Source organism: Malus sylvestris, chromosome 17 (assembly GCF_916048215.2).
Source record: "Malus sylvestris chromosome 17, drMalSylv7.2, whole genome shotgun sequence".
Classification (NCBI taxonomy): Eukaryota; Viridiplantae; Streptophyta; class Magnoliopsida; order Rosales; family Rosaceae; genus Malus; species Malus sylvestris.
In genome coordinates this window covers 3800363-3820136 of record NC_062276.1, presented here as the reverse complement: position 1 = coordinate 3820136, position 19774 = coordinate 3800363, and the positions used below count along the sequence as shown (strand labels likewise).

The following is a 19774-nucleotide window of genomic DNA, read 5'->3' as shown; positions in this document are numbered from 1 at the left end:
GAAATGGTGTTTTGTTTGTGATTCTTTCGAGTTTCAAGCTGGTCTCTATATTTTCAGGGCTCTTCTATTTAGTTTTTTTTTTCTTTTCCTTTTTTCACCCATTCTTTCTTCATCTGTGGCCTGTATGTGGTGTAGGAAGAGTGGGAAAACCCTTTAAGGGCGGCAATCACAACAAAACATGTCCAAAGATTGGGAAATTTTAACAGCTTGAGTTGTCAGTTTTCGGTAGTATTTGTTAAGGTGGGGTGGATAGCAGCTCCTGTTTGTTGAATCGAGAAAAAATTAATTAACTTCTCTTTGATTTTCTTCACAGGCAAAGGTGCTTAAATTTTTTGTTTGTGAATATGTTTCCAAACAAGGAAAAGGTGACAAAAGTTTCAACAAGAGCCTCCATCAATAACTAACTAAGCTACTGGTGAATGCAAAGTTCGTCGACAATGCAATATGCTGACATATCGAAATGCAAAAACTTTCACATGTGGCGTTAGCAACAAGCAATGACTTAGCGATATCTTCATAGTTTCTGCACGAGCTCAAAAAACCGAAAACCTAAGAAACTAGCACATAAGCAATTGAACCCCGCAAAACTGAGCACCGTCCCCCCAAACTTAAGAGTTTTCTAAGCTCAGCTAGAATATGAGGCACCCATAAAAGCAAAAGGTCTAACCTCCTTATCAAGCCAATGCATTCGAGGAACAAACCTGAGCGCAGGGTTGGACGCAGATTGCCAGACTGCGAAAGTGAAAGCCAATGTGGTACAAGCGATTATTGCATTATCATCCGCAGAGAATACGGCATCCGAAGTAACGCCCTGAATTAGCTTAAACCTGCTATTTAAATCGTCATCTTGGTTTGTGCTAAAACTTAAGGTTTGGTTTATTTTGCTGGCCGGCTTTTTAGCTAAAATGGTTTTCAAGATTGGTATTCCTCAGTTTGGTCCATGAAATTTGAAATCGATAGATAGAAGTGATTCTTGAAATTGTCCACTACCAATTATATAATCATTCCTGAAAACTCTCCGTTAAAATTGAGGGTACTTTTGTCAAATCAAATCCTCCACTTGAACTAGTGGTTTCTTCAATTTAACAGAGACTTTCCACTTTCCACATAATGATCAAAATGATTGACAGTGGACAATCTTAAAAACTACTTTTATTGATTTTAAATCTCGAAAAACTAAAATGAAGAGTTATGCTAACATGAGATACTATTTTGGCTGAAAAAAAGGCCAGTGACTTAGAAAATACCATGAATTGGAGATGTAATTTCGGAGAAAGTTGAGGCCTCCCACACTTACGTCTTTACTTTGAAAGATTATGTATCATAATGTCCCAATCGTCTCACAAAAGATTTATGTAATACAGTGCTTTATAATGACAGAAAGTCATTCATGTTGTCATTTAGGTACAGCCTTCTAAAAAGTAAGGTGTAAAGTGAAAAAAAAAAAATTAAAGAGTATGAGAAAATGATAATATTCATGCTTCTGGTGTTTTCGTAGTTAGTTGGCACGGGCCACCACAAAAAAAGGATGAGAATGATATAATGTTCAATATGTTCCAACCATTGAATAATTCGTAATTATTTAATCACTGGATTAAATAGTAGTAATAATGGTATTTCTTTAAAGAAACGTATTAATTTATTTATTTTTCATTATAGTCTGATGTCTTTAATAGTTTTGATTTTTTTTAACATTTTGAATAATAGTCATGAATGAAAATATAAACAATCAAATCATTTAAAAAATTATTATGAATATGTATTCGTACCAGAAGAAGAAAAATACTAGTGTCATATAGTCTTACTCATATATATATATATATATAAGACAAACATTATCTAATACCTAATTTAAAGTAATTAAGTAACACAACATTTAAAAAAAAAAGTAACACGACAATATGTATACTATTATTATTCCATGAGTCTCTAGCACTCACTGAACCCTAATCAACCATTTCAATCGAATCCCACCTGTTGGTCTGATGTCCTCGCCCTTGTGCGGCCGCCTCCGCCCTCGTAGGCATCGAAAACCGGCAAAGCGGGCAGGAAGGACGCCTCTCGAGCCAGCTATCAATGCAAAGCGGATGAAACCTATGGTTACATGGCATCTCCTTGGCTTCCTCCCCGACCTCCAACTTCTTCAGGCAGATACAGCACTCCGCCGACGTTTCCTCCGTCACAGTGACCTTCGGCAAGGCCTCTATCGACGCCTGGGTCGCCCCAGCCAAGGCCGTCACCAAAGACAGGCTCGCCACAGCCGCCAAGGCAGCGGCGGGCGGGGGATTTGGATAAAAATAAGAGTGGAGGAAACTGTTGGGTTGGGGTGGTCCTCCTTGTTCTGCCATCGCTGGGGTAGCTGGTAGGGCTAGTACAACGGACGTATTGTCGGAGTCAACGTTGTGTGCGTGTAGTGTGGAGGACGCTGTCGGTTGAGTAGCAGTGTTCGGTGGTGGGTTGGTGGAAGGGCCGGTGGGTTGCGATTGGGAAGACATTGCTTTTGTCGTCTTTGAAGCTTTGAGAATTAAAGAGAGCGAAAAGACCGAGTAGGGAGTTAGATTTAGGCCAATATAAAGGGTGCGGTACCAATTAAAGTTAATTCTTTGAAGAAATAAGGCAAGCTTCCCACCTAGAGAAAATAGTTTAGTTTGGTCATGTTAACTATAAGGTTACAATTTCCCAACATCAAAATCCATTTTTCAAAATATATAAGGAAAGAAGCTAAGGGTCCGTTAGCTAATGTTTTGCAAAACTATTTTTCATTTTTCAGATATCAAAACGGGTAAAAAAGACGTTTGGTAGACTATTTTGTGAAAATATGGTAGAAAACGAAAAACGCAGAGAAAAAATATTTAGTCTAAGTTCTGTAGAACATCAAATTGTTGTTTCCTTTGTTTTTCAAAAGCAGTTTTCAAAATAATAAAAAATAAAATATATATTATAAAACAAAGTTAATATAAAATAAAATCATGTATATGCAACCACTATGGTCATTATTATCACTACCACCACATTCTCCACCATCTCACCATCACCTTCACCGTGGCCATAATTTTTTATACTACCACCTCCCACCACCATTGTTGCCACTATGATATCTTCAACCATCATCAACATTGCCACCAGGGCTACCACCACCTCCATTGTCTCAACGATGCCACAACCTACATTACCGCCACTGTACATCTTAACATGACCACCAAAACTTGTACCTTCATGCCACCATCACCACCACCATGTTATGCATCGCCATAACACCACCACCACCATGGTCATTACTACCTCCACCATCTCATTGTTGTGGCCACCACCACTGCCACCATTACCACCATCACTACCACCACCACCACCATCATCATAGTGTCACCACATTCTCCAACCCATTACTCTCACTATAGCCACCACCACCTCCACCATCTCCGCCGCTATCATCCCTACCTCCCAACCACCATTTCACACCATCATTCATCACCATTGTTACACACAACCATCCTCTACCACCGTCGCAACCACCACCATTGCCATGACCACCATCATTCACTTCCCCATTGCCCTCTACCTTGCTATTGCCACCACTTGTATTCCTCCACTGCTAATACCTTTATTCTCACTACTACTACCCTATTCCAACCATCATTTGTATCAACACCACTCTCGTCTCAACAACACCATTCTTACCACCAGGGCAACTATTACTACCAAACATAAATTTCTTTATAATATATATTGACATTTGATACCAGATGCGTTTTCAATGTTTTTGTTTTACGAAATCATTTTCGAACTAAAATACCATACGCATTCTCAAATCCTATTTGTCATTCGTTTTACAAAACAGTTAAAAAATCGTTTTGTAAAATGTTACCGACATACCCTAACATTCCAAAAATTATACTTGAATTGAAATTCAAGATAACTAAAAATATCTAAAAAATAAAGGCGTTAATAAGCTAATTATTAGCAATTAAAACTCGCATTGTTAGACCAAATCTTCTACAGCTGTGGTGTCCACTTTACACCTAGATTCGAATTCCTCTTCTCATAAGATGAAGTTAGTTTAATTATTCAATACTTTGTTTAAAAAATACTTGTCGGATTGTTTACAATTAAAGATAAAAATGTTTTCTGATTAGGGTGCAGAAGAAATCACTCTTTAAGCACTTTTAATTCAAGTCATATTCTAATTACTTTAAGGGAAATTTTATTTGAACCCATGCAACCTCTTTCTACACCCAGCTTAAATTTTAAATGAGAAGTGTCTTTTTGACCCTATTGCATTATTACCATAAAGTACAAAATGAATTTAACAATAAAACAAAATTGTATCAACGAACCCAAAACCCAATAATCAATCTCTTACCATGATACAACCAAAAAACAAGAAAGATTCATGGTGAAAATTGCAACAAATGAAAGGAAAGCAGAAGAAAATATTTACCTTGCTGGGTGCACAGAATCATAGGATAATAGCTGGTAATGACGCTTATGCATAAATCCTTTCTCTTATCCCACGAGTAGGGACTATCTTTTGTCTGATCTTCGTGAAAATTGAAGGCCATCGCTATCAAAGAAACACTCATTTTTTGGTTCTTCAGGTGCAAATCTCAACCTACTCTTTTATTTGTTACATGATCAATATTTGTTGCTGCATCATGCTCCACGAAAAAGAAAGGAGCATATGAGATTTCCTTTGCTTACTCCATTCTTGTAAGCTCAGGGGAGCATATTCTAAGAGATGACGAAGCTCCAATATTAAATGAAGAGGAGAAAGTGAGAGGAGAGAGGGAGACTTCGTCGTCACCGCAATCAGAAAACTCGGAAAGAACCCAAATTCAGTAAGTTAATATCATGGGTGTAAAGATAAATTTACATATTGAATTGAGTTTGTGAGGGTAGTTTAGGTAATAAATTTGGGTTTAAAAATATATTGATAGTTTAATTAAAAATAATATGGGTGTAGTGAGTAAACTGGGTCTAGATATAAGTTACGTAGGTTCAAATAAAATTTCCCTTACTTTAATCTAAATTTTAGAAAAGTGAATTTAAACTTAAATACAAAATCTAAATTTTAGAAAAAGAGAGTTTAAACTTAAATGCAAAAAGAAAAATACGCTGTTATAACCAACTTGGATACGCCAACCGAATTTTCGCACTCCTTTTTCGACTCTGCACTCTTGTATTAGCTTATTTTTTTTCTAGCTTTCGGATTGAGCCAACCGAATTTCCGATGCCCACCAATATAAAGCCCGCCCAACACTCTGGGCTGAGACTGGCAGATCCGGTTCACAACATCCTCTCTCTCTCCTCTCATTCTCTCTCTCTCTGTCGCTCAAACTTACACATCAACATACCCAACTCAAATAGGAGAGAAAAACCAGAGAGAGAGAAAGAGAAAGGGCGTCGGTAGCTGATAATTGGCGTCGTGTTGGAGACCAGAGGCCAACCACCTCCTTCTTCGTGGAAACTCTAAACTCCCCGGAGCTGTATGGATCCGTCCGGGTCCACTCGTTTCGACATCTTTGAGATTTATCGCCGATTCTGCGGTAATTATTGTGCTCCACCCTTTTTTTTTTTTTCCTAATTTATTTGATTGTTGTTTCACTGATTAAATTCTCCCAATTCGTATTTAGCTTTAATTCTTTCCATCATGGTTGTTCATTTATTGAACCTTTAACTTCTTTCTAATGGGTTTCTGAAAGTTTTCAACTTGGTGCGAGAAGTTTGAAAATAAATACGTTACCTTTGCGGTGTTTTCCTTACTGAAGTTGGGTTGTTAATTATTTTCTGTTTGGTTGCCGAGAAAGTGTGGAGGACACATGCATTGAGCTGATTTAACACGTGAATTTACTTGTTTGAGGTTCAATTGTGTGAAATACTGCAGCTTTGTGATAGATATGGTGCAAGGGCTGTATATTTCTTGCTGCCTTTGTCTTCGGGTCTTTGATCGATTATCAGTTTCATTGCTCGAAAGGTTACCCTTTTGTGCTAGCTAACTGCATTTGGCTGTGAATTATAAAAAATGTTTTCGGTTATTATTAACTAAGGAAATAAAGCAAATGCATTTCTGGTTTCATTTAGTTTTTACTTGGCTATACTTACTAAAAAATTCTACCTGTATGCGGGAAGAATAGCTTTCTTTTCGTTAGGTATTTTCGGAAATTTCTGTTTTCAATTTGAGTAGTTTTAGTCTCCAGTTCTGTGTATAAGTATAACCAGTCATTATGTAAATTTCAGTTTAGATAATTGATGAGTCTCGAGTAGGACTGCTGACTGTTAAATTGCAGATATCAGGACAGGAAATGGATATGGTCATGCGGAAGGTTACAGAGAAAATGATGAGACACATATGGCTAAATATTCAAGGGAGGCGTTAACTCAGCTCTTGCATCTGGTGGATTCAAAACTACACGCTAGGTATATATCTTTATATAGAAGCTAGAGTTAAGAGACAAAACATGATTTGGAGAGCCCTTAGGACGAGGTCATCCTGCATCATGCTTTTATTTTAGCCTTCGAGCATTTTGTTTCCCCTTTTCTTTATCAGTTGATTGAATAGTAAACTGTTCGCTTTGACAGGATATCAATTTTTGATGAAGTTCTCAAGCTAATGTTGCGTCTGGATTTGATGGTAAAATTTATTTATCGAAGTCTTTAAAGTAGATTCTTGTTAATTGATGTGTGAGGTTAGTTTACATGACTCAATGAGTTCCTGACAAAAGAAAAACCTCCCTCTGCAGGCAGACTTTTCTGAATACTCACGTTTCTACGACTTTGTTTTCTTCATGTGCCGTGAAAATGGTCAGAAGAATATCAGTAAGTTATCATATTCTCTTCAACCCTCGATGGTTCTTAAACGTATTTGTTCATTCCCTGCAATATGAACACCCTACTTTGCCTTTCTTGTTTTCTTGAATTATTTGCAGCTGTAAATAAGGCAGTGACTGCATGGAGATTCATCCTAGCTGGGAGGTTTCGGTTGCTGAATCAATGGTGTGATTTTATTGAGGTACAAACATTCTAAAGTTTCTGTAACTCAATGCTTGCTACTACGTTTTGTAGATATAGCAATGATTGTCTTGCTAATGGTGACCATGGTTAGAAGTTCTAGAACCAAGAATTCATGGTTCTATGTCATGTAGTTGGTTGAGATATAAAGTTATATACAGACCGAAGCCAAATTGTCAACAGTGTAGTGGCTAGAACCAAGAATTCTGCATGTTAAATGCAAAATTATTTGAAATATAAGAACATAATGTTTTTTGGGTTCATGTGCATAAAGTGTTTTTGTATTACAAGGCAACTAATCTTTGGTATTCCTCTTAGAAAAATCAGCGGCATAACATCTCTGAAGATACTTGGCGGCAAGTTTTAGCTTTTAGCCGCTGTGTGCACGAAAATCTGGAAGGGTATGATCCTGAAGGTATATATCATCAGTCTTACACTTATGCGTACTCCCTTCTATCTAAGCACGTTAGATTGTCAACAAATTACATGAATAACTATAAATAAATTCAAATTGCCCTTTGAGTCCATCAGATATGAGACTCCTATCTGAATGATCATTGCTTTAAATCATTTTTGCAGGAGCTTGGCCTGTTTTAATAGATGACTTCGTTGAACATATGTACAGGTTTGATCTCTGTACCCTTGTAATAATAGCTCATAATGTGAGTCTAAATATTCATAATGATAGGTCTACGTAAATGTATACTTGAACAGACTTTTTGTCTTGCAGGGTTTTGGGATCGAGCGATAACTCTAGCTTCAACTGTAACTGCGGTGATTCAGAATCCTGGTCATGTACATATGATGACCCTCTTCCTGGTACGTCACTATACTTCCAAGCTCAGACCCATTTTTCACTACCTTAGCTAATGCCAGACTTGTATTTGGTGGAACATCCCAAGCCTTCGTCCTAATAATATTGTGATGCAGGATTGAAGATTGTACCCGGTTTGAAGAGAAAGTTACCTGGGGACATGCAGATCGATGAAATGGTATCCTCACCCACCCTGTTCCCACACTGTACAGACTGGAATCCTGCATTAAGCACTAAAAAAAGTCGTGCGATGTCATGCATACCAGCAAACTGGGACGATACTACATCAGGAAATACTGTGGATGATTCCATGGAAACCGTAAGACATAGCAGTCCACTGAATTCTTCAAAATCTCCATGCGCAGTTGAAGGTTGCCTGTTGAAGGGCTTTGCAGGACTGCTTTCTACACGTTCCTGTCTGCAGTTTGATCGGGAGAGGGGAGTTTCATTTTCGTAGAGTAGCAAACATCGAATGTGTCTTTTACGAGGAGATGCGGTTTGATATATTTGGATGCTTTGGAACACAAATTAGAGTTGGTCTATCTTATCAATTTGTTCGCTTAGTGTTAATAATAGTCTTCTATTCGGATTGATAAACTAATAAATTTAGTTTGTATTCCTGGTGTGTCCGAGTCTTAATGGATGTTGCGACATAAGGTGACGTTTCTGTAAACATACGCGTAACGAAGTTGACTAAAACAATGTGCTCCCATCTACCCCCAAGTTCGAAACGTTTTCTTGTAATTTAAATCAGATTAGAATATGGCTTCCAATAGCAATAAGAAGCAATACTGATTAAAAACAAGAGTGAGAAACAACCATCATTCTTTCACTTTTGCATGCCGGACTTAGTACAAAGAGCAACCGTGTGATTGATCGGAAAAAAGAAGAGTCTGAACAAAATTTACATGGTAACAACGGCCGTAGTTATTTTCCTTAACAGAACTTCGGCGGATTGATGTGGTTGGACGGAGCTTGCAAAAGGTCAGAATTGTAGGCCACCAAGCAGCAATAGCTCACCATTGGTACTTTGCAGCCACAAGAACCTCCTCATAATTCTGAGCAGCATGGTCCCAACTCAGGTCTTGCATCATCCCTCGTCTCTGGATTCCTTCCCAGCTCTGCTTGTACTCTCGATAAGTATATAAGCAGTTCCCTAATGCATGGATTAGCTCACCGACCTCAGCGCTGTCAAATGTCCATCCAAGTCCCGACTCCTCGTACGGATTGAAAGGATGCACGGTATCTCTCAGTCCACCAACTGCATGAACAACTGGAACTGTCCCATAGTTCATAGCGTATAGTTGGTTCAGTCCACACGGCTCAAATCTTGACGGCATGAGCAAAATGTCTGCACCAGCAGTTATCCTGTGAGCTGTTTGTACAGAAAACCCAACCCATCCCCTGACCTTGTCTCGGTGTTGGTGTTCGAATGCCCTGAGCATCTCTTCCAGGTCAGGTCTCCCAGAGCCTAACATGACTAGTTGCACATCCTGACCCATCATCCACGGAATTGCCTCTGCTATGAGATCGACACCCTTCTGGTGATCCAGCCTCCCAATGAAACCAATTACTGGGACATCCTCACGGAGTGGTAAACCCAGCTCCTTCTGTAATGCCGCCTTACACTGAGCCTTGCCAGTCTTAAGTGTCTCCAGGGAGTAGTTCGTGTAACCATCTGATTTCAAGAAAGCATCATGCTGCGGGTTCCAGTCTTTCGTGTCAATTCCATTAACAATGCCTCTGAATTTCCAGTCATTCTCATTTATGATCCCGTGTAATCCCCAACCACCTTCAACAGTTTTAAGCTCCCGCGAATATCCATGACTTACAGTAACCACACGGTCTGCTGTCTTTAGACCAGCTGCAAAGATATTGAAGTGCTCACCTCCAATAGGGTCATACAATTTGAAAAGGTCCAGGTAGTGTCCAGGAAGATCAACGAAGGAGAAATCAGCTACTGGCCCCCGACCCTGGATAAAATACACTAGGAGCTTAGTTCATAGCTAACTGTCTAACGACCTATGATGCAAATTTAGCTTGTGTTTCCATTAGACAATAAAATGACTTGAAAATAAGTTTCAGTTAAATGAACTTTTATCAAAGGAACTAACCTGGTGAGCTATGTTATGGATTACAAGGATGGACCTCGTATATATCATTAAGCCATTGTCTCGATAATATGCCTTCAAATACACCGGCAACAATGCAGTATGCCAATCATTTGCAATGAAAGCCAAGTTTCCATCACCATAACAAGCACCACCACAGGGGACAAGCCAAGGGACCTGCAACCAGTTTTTTTGTTTTGTTATGTCTTAACAGATAAAATGGAAAATAGCATTTGCTAATTTGACTGTACAGAGTCTACACAAAGGGGTGAGCTGGTGTACGTCAACTGCTGCCTTGCAAAATAACACCATGCGTTTTAAAATATCCTGCACCATAAATCCAAAGAAAAGTAACTCAATTTGCATAAAATGGCAGGCAAATAACAGCGGTCCATATTGCAAAAAGGAATTTATAATCTTATTTAAACTGACGATGCCCCAAATCAACACTGTAATCAGCAAGAATCGAAACAGGATCACCATCAAGGTTGAGAAGCCAGCCAAGCTTAGGCTCAATTTATTTATTTGATTATAGAGACTTAATTTATTTATTTGGTTATCTGTGCAGCCGCTGCAGCCTATCTTGTAAATGTTCACGCACAGAGTTATCTACTTTTAGTTTACCTTCTCATTTCTAATCACAAAAGGTTAAGATTAGAGTATGTCTGAGCAAGTCCTAATCAATTCTAACCGATTCATGAAAAAATATACTTTAAGGAATAAATCTTGAGCTGCACAAGGCTACATGAGGTCTAATTTAAAATCCCAAACCCCGCCTAAACTTTGTTTTTTGCTTAAGAAACTAAGCCCATCCGAGTACCATCTGCACAAACCTTACACATTTAAATCCTGATACAGTAGTAAACAATCAGCCAACCAATCTTCTTTAACGAGGAGTACAAATGACATAGATGTTAAGAGTTTTTAGAAGAAAGAGGTGTCAATAAGTCAGAGTCATTCTTTTAAGTGGTAGTGGTTCTTCAACACAAGTCTCTAATGATAATTCTGCCGCATTAGCATGGCAAAAGTAATCTAATATTAATCTAAATAAGACGAACATTGTTTATCCTTCTTGAGAAGTAATTGAAGCTAAAATGAGAACAAATATCTTACCTCACGCTTTCCTGCATATATATTATTCTCCATGTGACGGAACACAGCAGATTCAATGAAGACAAAATCTACACCATCAATATAGGCTTGGAAATATGCTACCTCCATATCCTGCAAAGTAAATTATTTGTTAGACGAAGAGTAGTTAAAATGTATCTAATTTACAGTCAAATGCTGCAGATGCTGCCCACCTGGCCAGCAACTTTATATACTTTCCGAACTCCTGAATGTTGGGGTTCCGCATAATCACCATAGAGAGGTGCCACAACCTGAGAGAGAGAGAGAGAGAGAGACTCTGGGTTTAACAGCCATACAATAATAAATCAAATGCAAGGTGCTGGAAATGTCAGTTTACTTCATCCCCATGCCTAACTCATTATATTCCCAGCTCATTTTCCATGAAACTACAGAGCAGGGAAATTTGGGAAATAAGTTACATATTACAAAAGAGAGATGCATTACCATGACCCTGTGTCCACGCCGAGCCAATGCCTTTGGCAAAGCCCCAGCAACATCTCCAAGCCCACCTAAAAGAATTCGTCATTTTCAGTCTCTATCAAGGACATTGCCATCTCACAATCTGGTCTTACGTAACATTACCTGTTTTCGACCATGGAGCGCATTCTACAGCTACTAATATGACATTCATGACATTAGGCCCCGCCAAAGGAGGCGGCTTTACGTCTTCACTGGTAAAACCAGCTGCCCCCTCATGGACCTCCTCTACACTTGGTTCTTTCAGATCAACAAGCTCCTCATCTTTTAGCGTTGACGACTCAAGGTTTGTAAGAAAAGATGGCAAACCATCAGACCACTCTGTCTTGGAACTATCCGTACTCACATGCTTACTGGACTCTAGCTCAATGGGAGACTTATTAAAAGGTAAAGCGTCTCCATGATCCTTTTCTATTTCATCAAGCCCTCTACTAAGAGCAGAAGGCACAGTTTCGAACTCCTTTTCTTCAGTTGAATGCTCATAGCCGCTCGAAGCAATGCTGCCAATTTGGTCTTCAACCGTATCATCACCACTACTTGAAGAACTTTTTGCATTCGAAAACGATTCGTTCCCCTGTTCAAAAGAAGCTTCCTCTTCTTCTTGGCTTATATCACCACTTTGTATAGAAGATAACAATTTCCTTCTTTCAGCAATCTGCAAACCCAAACTTGCTTATTCCAAATTTTGAACTATCCCAAACTACTAAAAAAAGCACAAAAGATGCAATCTTTTGGCCTAAAATTATTTACTTTCATTACAAAAGAGAGTAATTTCTGAAATTACCTGTTGAAGCAGTTCTCTTTGCGTAGCAAGAACCTTCTTGCTCTTTTCAATGGTGGCCTGAAGGGGATCCTCCGGCTCGCCGCCGTCCTCACCTTGCGCGGAGCTCTTTCCAATCGCATGAAGCGGCTTAATCCTCCAAAGATTCCCTCTTGAGCACCAATCATTCTGTCCTCTGCACATTCCCACAGCTTCTGAAGACCCACCTGCAGAAGCATTGATCCCACTAACTTCAATGGAGCTTCTTGGACGATTCGTCAAGAATGGGAATCTGAGCCGGCGATTAATAATGCTATGAACAAGCACAGAGCTGTCAGTCTTGGTCTCTATTATACAAGGCAGAGACCCAATGGAAGCCATTAGACAAGGTGTTCGACGAAATGCCTCAGAGAGCTAGCAGGAGGTCATAGACCGGATACAACACACTGAGGCGATTCCGCTGAAAATAAAGCAAACCCAGTTGAGGAAATTCAATCAGAAACAAACCCGATCGAGGAAATTGTGGGAAAACGAAGCCGGATTGAACAATGATGACGAATCGGAGGAGAAACTGAAACGGGAGAAAGAGAAACCATAGACGGGGATAGAAAAAGCAACAGAACAATCGGGGAGGAGGGTCGTTGAGATGGGTCCCACTGAAGAAGGGGAAATCATGGAAGGGTTGATGAGGCTCAAATTTGCTGATGGAAATTGGGGAAGAAATGAGGATGATAGTGTCTACTGACCACAAACAGAGTCCTTGCTCAACTGTGATTCTTCTGCCAGAAACTCGGCATCTGTGGTGGGCCTGGGCTTCCTTGGCACCCTCGTGAAGTGAAAAAGGAGTATTTAACGACGTTTATAGATTTGGTGACAATGTCAAAAAAAAAAAAAAAAAATCACACATAACATTATATTATTAAATTAAATTATCGTTCAGTTTTGATAAAAAAAAAGAAAAGATTGTTGTTTAGTTTAGTCATAACTCGTTGTTTTATGTAAAGGATGTGTTAATCACACATCATTTTTACTTTTCACACATTCTTTTTTACTTTTAACGCATTTTTTGTTAATTTTTGTCCTTTAATTTTCTTCAATTTATACGATCCGACGGCCGAAAATTAAAAAAATGTATGAGAAATAAAAAGAGGTGTGTGGATATCACACTCCTTATATAAATTGCACGGCACTAAAATGAATTTCTATTTGCACATTTCTGTTTATTGTTATTCTATATTTTTTTTGATATAAAATTTTAAAAAATAAAAATTGCCTCACTTATTATATTGTTCAACAAAGCGATATTCTTCTTAAAATTATATTAGTTTAGAAAGGAGGAGAAATAAAAAAAAATACAAAGAAATTGACATGAATAGAATTAGCTATAATAGTCACACATTGAATACAACCACCTCTTGTTAAATATAATTATGTGAATGTGAATATATGTTTTTAAATGCAATCATCATCCGAAGGAAAGATTCGAACTTATCGAAAGCAGTGCTTAAAATTAATTGATCCATCCAAATGCATCAGTCCAAAACTACAGGTCATATTTTTCAACAACATTATTAAAAACGTGCAAGTAGGCATATGGCTTAATGAGCTATAGTTACCACCAGCTCAGACTCAGAGATCGTGATTGAAGAATAAGGATCCTATTCGGAATCGGATCCCCTTTCTGAGCATCATACGAATTCTCAAATCGTGTTCGTTCATCGTATATTGTTTGGTTAATTTTCGTTAGATGCTATTCATATTTAATTTTAAATCAAATTATTTAAAATTATTTCTAACCGTACGATGTACGATAAACGAACATAATTTAAGAATTCTTGAAATCCTCATAAAAAGAATCCGAAAAGGATCCTCGTACGTGATTGAAGTCCGAGAAATAAGAAAGTACACTATTTACCATCTCGAGAATTGAGGTAGAGCTTTCTTGAGAATTATGTGGAAGCATCTTGGTTTTGATAGAATGATAGAATTGAGGTAAAGATTTCTCGAGAATTATGTGGAAGCATCTTGGTTTTGATAGAATTGATGTGGAGCTTTCTTGAGAATTCTTGAAATTAAAAGGGTGGTGTTGGTAATCTTTGAAGAATTGAGGTAGAGCTTTCTCGAGAATTATGTGGAAGTATCTTGGTTTTGATAGAATTGAGGTAGAGCTTTCTGGAGAATTCTTGAAATTAAAAGGTTGGTGTTGGTAATCTTTGTATAATATTTGCCATCTCACAAGCATTTCTTTAGAATTCTCGAGAATTGAAGGGTTGATGATTGAAATTGTGGAATAGTTTACAAAATAAGAAACGTTATAGAATATTCTTTCAAAATGAAACTCTTTATAAACTATTTATCATTTTATATTTTAACGTTAATTTTCGTGTTAATGTTGTGAAATATTATATAAAAAATGAGTTCATAGAGAATTCCACTTTTAAGAGTCTCTTTAGCATTTCTCTTACAAAATTAACATGTTAGGATAAAGTTTTAATCAACGGAATTTGCTAGTTTTTTGAATCATGAAATGATTACAACTAGGAAACTTTCTTCTACTTATTTTCCAATCTTGATCAATCAAGTTGTTTGGTAATCACTTTCTTTAAACCTTTTGCTTAAACTTGAAAGTGCTTTAGTCAATCACTTTGTTTAAGAATAATGATAACAAACTTGAAAGTTGAAATGAATTGGTCCAATTGGTAGAATTTGGACACTAATTGGTTGCTGAAAGATCACCAACCACTCGTATTGATACCTAATCATATTTAAACTCGTTTCTAATTTGCGTTTATCATTTTAATTATTTTGACACTTGTCTAAATGTAATTACAAGATGGGTAATATTAAGGAAATTAAATTTGTAGACAGAATTTTTATAAATAAAGGACATGAAAGTTGATGATTGATTTATTCCTAAAATATTGATAAACGTGCATATTTCTATTGACAATACATCATTTAATTTGTAAATTTAACATTTTTAGCATTGCGTTCACAAGAGTGGCCGCTGAACTTCTAGTAACCAAGTAGTGTTCGTAGAATTTCCACTAACCAATTCCGACGTTTGAGACGCATAAAAGAACACCCTATTCCACCCTCTTTGATTTTCAAACCCATCACGGTCTACTCTCTGGTCTCACTCCCCAGCCCACCCCTTCTGTTTGTCTGTTTGTCTGCAGGAAGGACTCGAACTCGATGCAAAATCAACTGACCTATCCAAGCAGTCCAAAACTGTTGTATATTTTTCCACAAAATCATTGAAAACGTGTATGTAGGCATATACCTTAATGCGTCACATTCACCGCCAGCTCAGACTCAGTGGTAGTGATTGAAAATTTGAGATTCACCTTAGATTTGTGTTCGAAATTTACGGACCAAAAAATTTGGATCGCTTAATTTTAATCATACGACTTCTACGGTCTATTCCATTACTTCATTTTACAAAATTCGAAAACTTGAATGGTTCGGATCTTTTTTCTCTTGAACTGTTTACATTTCTCGATCTGCGAACTCCAGACATAGAAATCCAGAATCTCATTAGGTGATTGAATTATATCTGTAAGAAATAAGAAAGAACACAAACGAATTTCACGTTTTTCCTTTTATTTCGAATCTGCTGCCACATGTTTCTCATTGACTGTGCCACCGTGAAAAGTTGTAGTGTCCTTTGGTTTTGGTAGATAGACCTAGGAGGCAGAGCTTTCTCGAGAACTAAGAGGTTGATGATTGAAATTGTGGAATATTTTACAAGATTAACATGTCAGGATTAAGTTTTCATCAAAGGAATTTTTTAGTATTTTGAATCATGAAATGATAACTTCTTCCCAAAAATAGATGGATCCTCCAATCACATCCGTTTATCGTATATCGTATGGTTAAAAATCATTATAAATTTTTTTATTTAAAATTGAATATAAACCGTACTTGACAAAAATTGACTGCATAATATACGATGAATGAATGTGATTGAATGATCCCCAAAATCCTCTCTCAACTTCTTCTATCTATTTGTTTAAATTTAGAAGACAACTGTCTTCTACTTACTTTCCAATCTTTGATCAATCAAGTTGTTTTGTAATCACTTTCTTTATACCTTTTTGCTTTTTAAAATTGAAAGTGCTTTAGTCAATCATTTTGTTTTCGAATAATGAACAAATTTGAAAGTTGAAAAGAATTGGTTCAATTGGTAGAGTTTTTAAGCATGCCATAATGTAATGTACATGTTTCTGAAAAAAAGAGAAATTATTAGTCTCACAGCCAAACCAACTAACTTTTAAGTTGCAGACATAAAAAAAACAAACCACTGCCCTAGTCTCTTTTGGTTGTCAAGCCATCATGGTCTACTCTCTGGTATCAACCCCCCCCCCCCCCCCCCCCCCTCTCTCTCTCTCTCTGCGTCTGCAGTCTGTGTTCCGTACAAAAGACCCTTTCCCACTGAAGGCTGTATTGAGATTCTTAAAATCTCTAAACAAAAAATCAAATGGCAGAAACCAAACATAACCAATTGTGCCGAAGCATTCTTGGATAAATCCAGTTTTGTTCATTGATCTGCTCAGTTTTGTTCAAATTGGAATCGAACCGGTCGTAATCTACTGTTAAATAATCAATTAACACCGAACCAAGCTGAACCGTGACCAGCCTTACATGCAATGGATCGGCTAGACCTATCTTCTCCAAAGGGTCCTATCTAGTACCAATTGCAAAATCCCATTTACACACTTTGCATAATTTTGCAACAAATGCAAACCAAAGAAGTAAAAATTCGTCCTTAAGTGAAAACTTCCATTTAAAAATTAGGGTAAAAAACTATTTACTACCCTCATGTTTCGTAGTTTTCAACATTTAGTGCATCAAGTTTTTTTCGTCCCAAAGTCATACCTAAAGTGTTAATTTTGTGACAGTCTCATACATCCGTTAGTCAAACTGTTAATTCTCCTGTTAAGTGATGACGTGGCGCCCATGTGGACAATGACTGAGCACCACGTGTCATTAAAGCGTCCACGTGGAAATTAAAATTTCAAAATTTCAAAATAAAAAATTTGGTCTTCTTCTTCCTCCTCGACATTCCCTTCCTCCCTTATCCCTCCATTCTCTCCTCAAAACGAGTCCCAGATCCCACAACGAGTCTGAAGCTGAGAACCCAGATATGCACCAACCCACCAAACTCTTAGCTCTGATTCAACTCCTCAAGGTGTGGATATATGCACCAACCCACCAAACCCCCACAGAATCCAGATCCCGCAACCACCAGACTCGTTTGATTCAACTCTCAGCTCTGATTCACCATCGTTGACTGATCTCCTCACCATCGTATCCAGTACCAGCTTTCGAAGCCATTAACCATGGGTGTGCATGCTGAAGCATTTAACCACAAGGTTAGGAAAAAAGTCGGTCGTCGATGGAGAAGATGGTGGCTGCGAAGTAGGCAAGCCGAGTGAAGGGAAGGGACTCGGCGACAAGGGTTTGGAAGGAACTCGAGATTCGGTGGGTTCGTGCAGAGGAAAGAATGGAAGGAGAAGAAGGGAGGGAGCGAGGGACAGACTGACGATTTGGAAAGTTTGGTGGGTTTCTCCCTGATTCTTGTTTTTCTTTTTTTGTTTTGTTTTTCATTCCCTTCTTCGCACAGCCAGAGATTCAGAAAAGCAGAAGTGAGAAGATTCCAAGCTATTGCTTCTAACCTTTGCGAATTCAGGTACTCCTCCTTGATTATTCGAGCGATTTGGAGAGTCGGTTCAACAATTTGGGGTTATATTTTTCAAATTCTAAAGGTACAAATCTACTAGGTTTTGATCCAAAAGGGTTTTGGTTGGAATCCGTTCAAGAATTTGGTATTTTCAAGTATGGATCTTCTCTTTGTGAACCCAGGTGGAGGAGACCCAAATCCTCCCAATTTTCCAGAAAACTATAAAGTTAAAAGAAAAAAAAAATCAAATAAACTAATATTGGGTTTCTTTTGTGAACCCAAAAAAATTGGGGTCTCTTTTGAGATGAAAGAAAATGGAAATGGAAAAGGAAAATCAAAATGAAAAAGGAAGAAGAAGGGAAGAAAAGAGACAGGAGGGCAGAGAAAAGGCCAAGAACTACAACAGCGCCGTTGTGGCGGTGGGTCCAGGATCTGGAAGCAGAGGATGAGATGTCGTCGATGGCAGAGATGGTGGCTGCGAAGTAGGCACGCCGAGTGAGGGGAGGGAACTCCGTGGCGAGGGTTTGAAAGGAACTCGGGATTTGGTGGGTTCATGCAAAGAAGAGAATGGAGGGATAAGGGAGCAAGGGAATGTTGGGGAGGAAGAAGAAGACCAAATTTTTTTTTTTTGAATTTTTAATTTCTACGTGGACGCTTTAATGACACGTGGCGCCTAATCATTGTCCACATAGGCGCCACGTCATCAATTAACGGGAGAATTAACGGTTTGACTAACGGATGTATGAGACTGTCTCAAAATTAACACTTTAGGTATGACTCTGAGACGAAAAAAACTTGATATACTAAATGTTGAAAACCACGAAACATGAAGATAGTAAACAGTTTTTTACCCTAAAAATTAATACATATATATAGTTCATCCAGATGATTATTTGACGGAAGTAACACCATTTATTGACTAATTAATCAAAAAGTTAAAGGCATCCTTCACTCTTCAGAGTCCTGAGAGCAGTTGGATTATGCATCATATTGCAAAAGCAGAGGTCGTCGGGGTCGGGGTCGGGGCAGTGCCTGTCGGATCGCAACACTCAAAGCAATAGGGCTTTGGATTATGCACGCACAATCAGCATGCACATCTCCCGTCCCATTCTACAACATATTATTCAACAAACAAAATTAAGTCGATTAAATGTGTATAGTATATAATTAATTAATAATTAGAGTACCATTAGGGATTCATTAAACTTTTTAATTACATACTGGCGACGGCGGCCTTGGCGGGGGAAGACAGCCTGGTGTCGTTGAGATAAACTGCATATGGATATGAAAGGTCTGGGAGCCGCGTAGTTGCTTGAGAGCCTTCATGGTCGTAGTCACAGTTATAAACAGTACGACCGCCATGCAAAATACAATTTTGTTGACGCTAGCCATTTCTCAGAAATATTAACAACTTAACAAGAATATAATTGATGGGTGGGTTGATCAATATCTAAAACTCATCTACCTTAATTTGGATGAGAAACTATATATGCTCGATTGTCCAGATATGTACACTACTTTTTAGACCAATATTGGAAGGTAAATTAATGATTATTTCACATGAATATGGGAATTAGGCAAGGTAATGGTTACAACATATGTCATATATTTACTGAGTAGGAAAATTAATGATTACAACATAAGTTATATTTGATAATTATTTTGATTTTCTTTTGCAAATATAAAAGAAGATTCAAGCGATATTAGGAGAGGAAATCAAGTCAAGCACATGCCCTAGGTCAACTAATGATCTATCGATCAAATATATAAAGCCTAAAATTTGCAACTTAATA

General features: G+C 37.9%; 3 protein-coding genes across 4 annotated transcripts; 1 reads left to right on the top strand and 2 right to left on the bottom strand.

Annotated features, from left to right (window-relative positions):
• Positions 1-1737: 1737 nt before the first annotated feature.
• LOC126611410 (E3 ubiquitin-protein ligase MPSR1-like) lies at positions 1738-2656 on the bottom strand. Its single transcript, XM_050279695.1, has one exon. The coding sequence runs from the start codon at positions 2493-2495 to the stop codon at positions 1947-1949; it is 549 nt and encodes a 182-aa protein (XP_050135652.1). The 5' UTR covers positions 2496-2656; the 3' UTR covers positions 1738-1946.
• Positions 2657-5255: 2599 nt separating this feature from the next.
• On the top strand, positions 5256-8437 carry LOC126610340 (defective in cullin neddylation protein AAR3-like). 2 transcript variants are annotated; one of them, XM_050278389.1, is made up of 9 exons: positions 5256-5543; positions 6297-6414; positions 6577-6628; positions 6738-6813; positions 6924-7006; positions 7324-7420; positions 7585-7630; positions 7736-7824; positions 7936-8437. In XM_050278389.1, exons 1-9 carry the CDS (start codon positions 5486-5488, stop codon positions 8274-8276), a joined length of 960 nt encoding a protein of 319 aa, XP_050134346.1. In that variant the 5' UTR covers positions 5256-5485; the 3' UTR covers positions 8277-8437. The 2 variants fall into 2 exon arrangements, with proteins under 2 accessions (XP_050134346.1, XP_050134345.1); XM_050278388.1 differs by having other exon boundaries at positions 5257-5543; positions 6285-6414.
• Positions 8438-8627: 190 nt separating this feature from the next.
• LOC126610338 (granule-bound starch synthase 2, chloroplastic/amyloplastic-like) lies at positions 8628-13116 on the bottom strand. The gene is made up of 8 exons (XM_050278387.1): positions 12323-13116; positions 11644-12193; positions 11506-11570; positions 11235-11312; positions 11044-11154; positions 10213-10257; positions 9934-10107; positions 8628-9792 (listed from the first exon to the last, which is right to left on the bottom strand). The coding sequence occupies exons 1-8, from the start codon at positions 12677-12679 to the stop codon at positions 8836-8838; spliced, it is 2337 nt and encodes a 778-aa protein (XP_050134344.1). The 5' UTR covers positions 12680-13116; the 3' UTR covers positions 8628-8835.
• Between the last annotated feature and the right edge of the window lie 6658 nt (positions 13117-19774).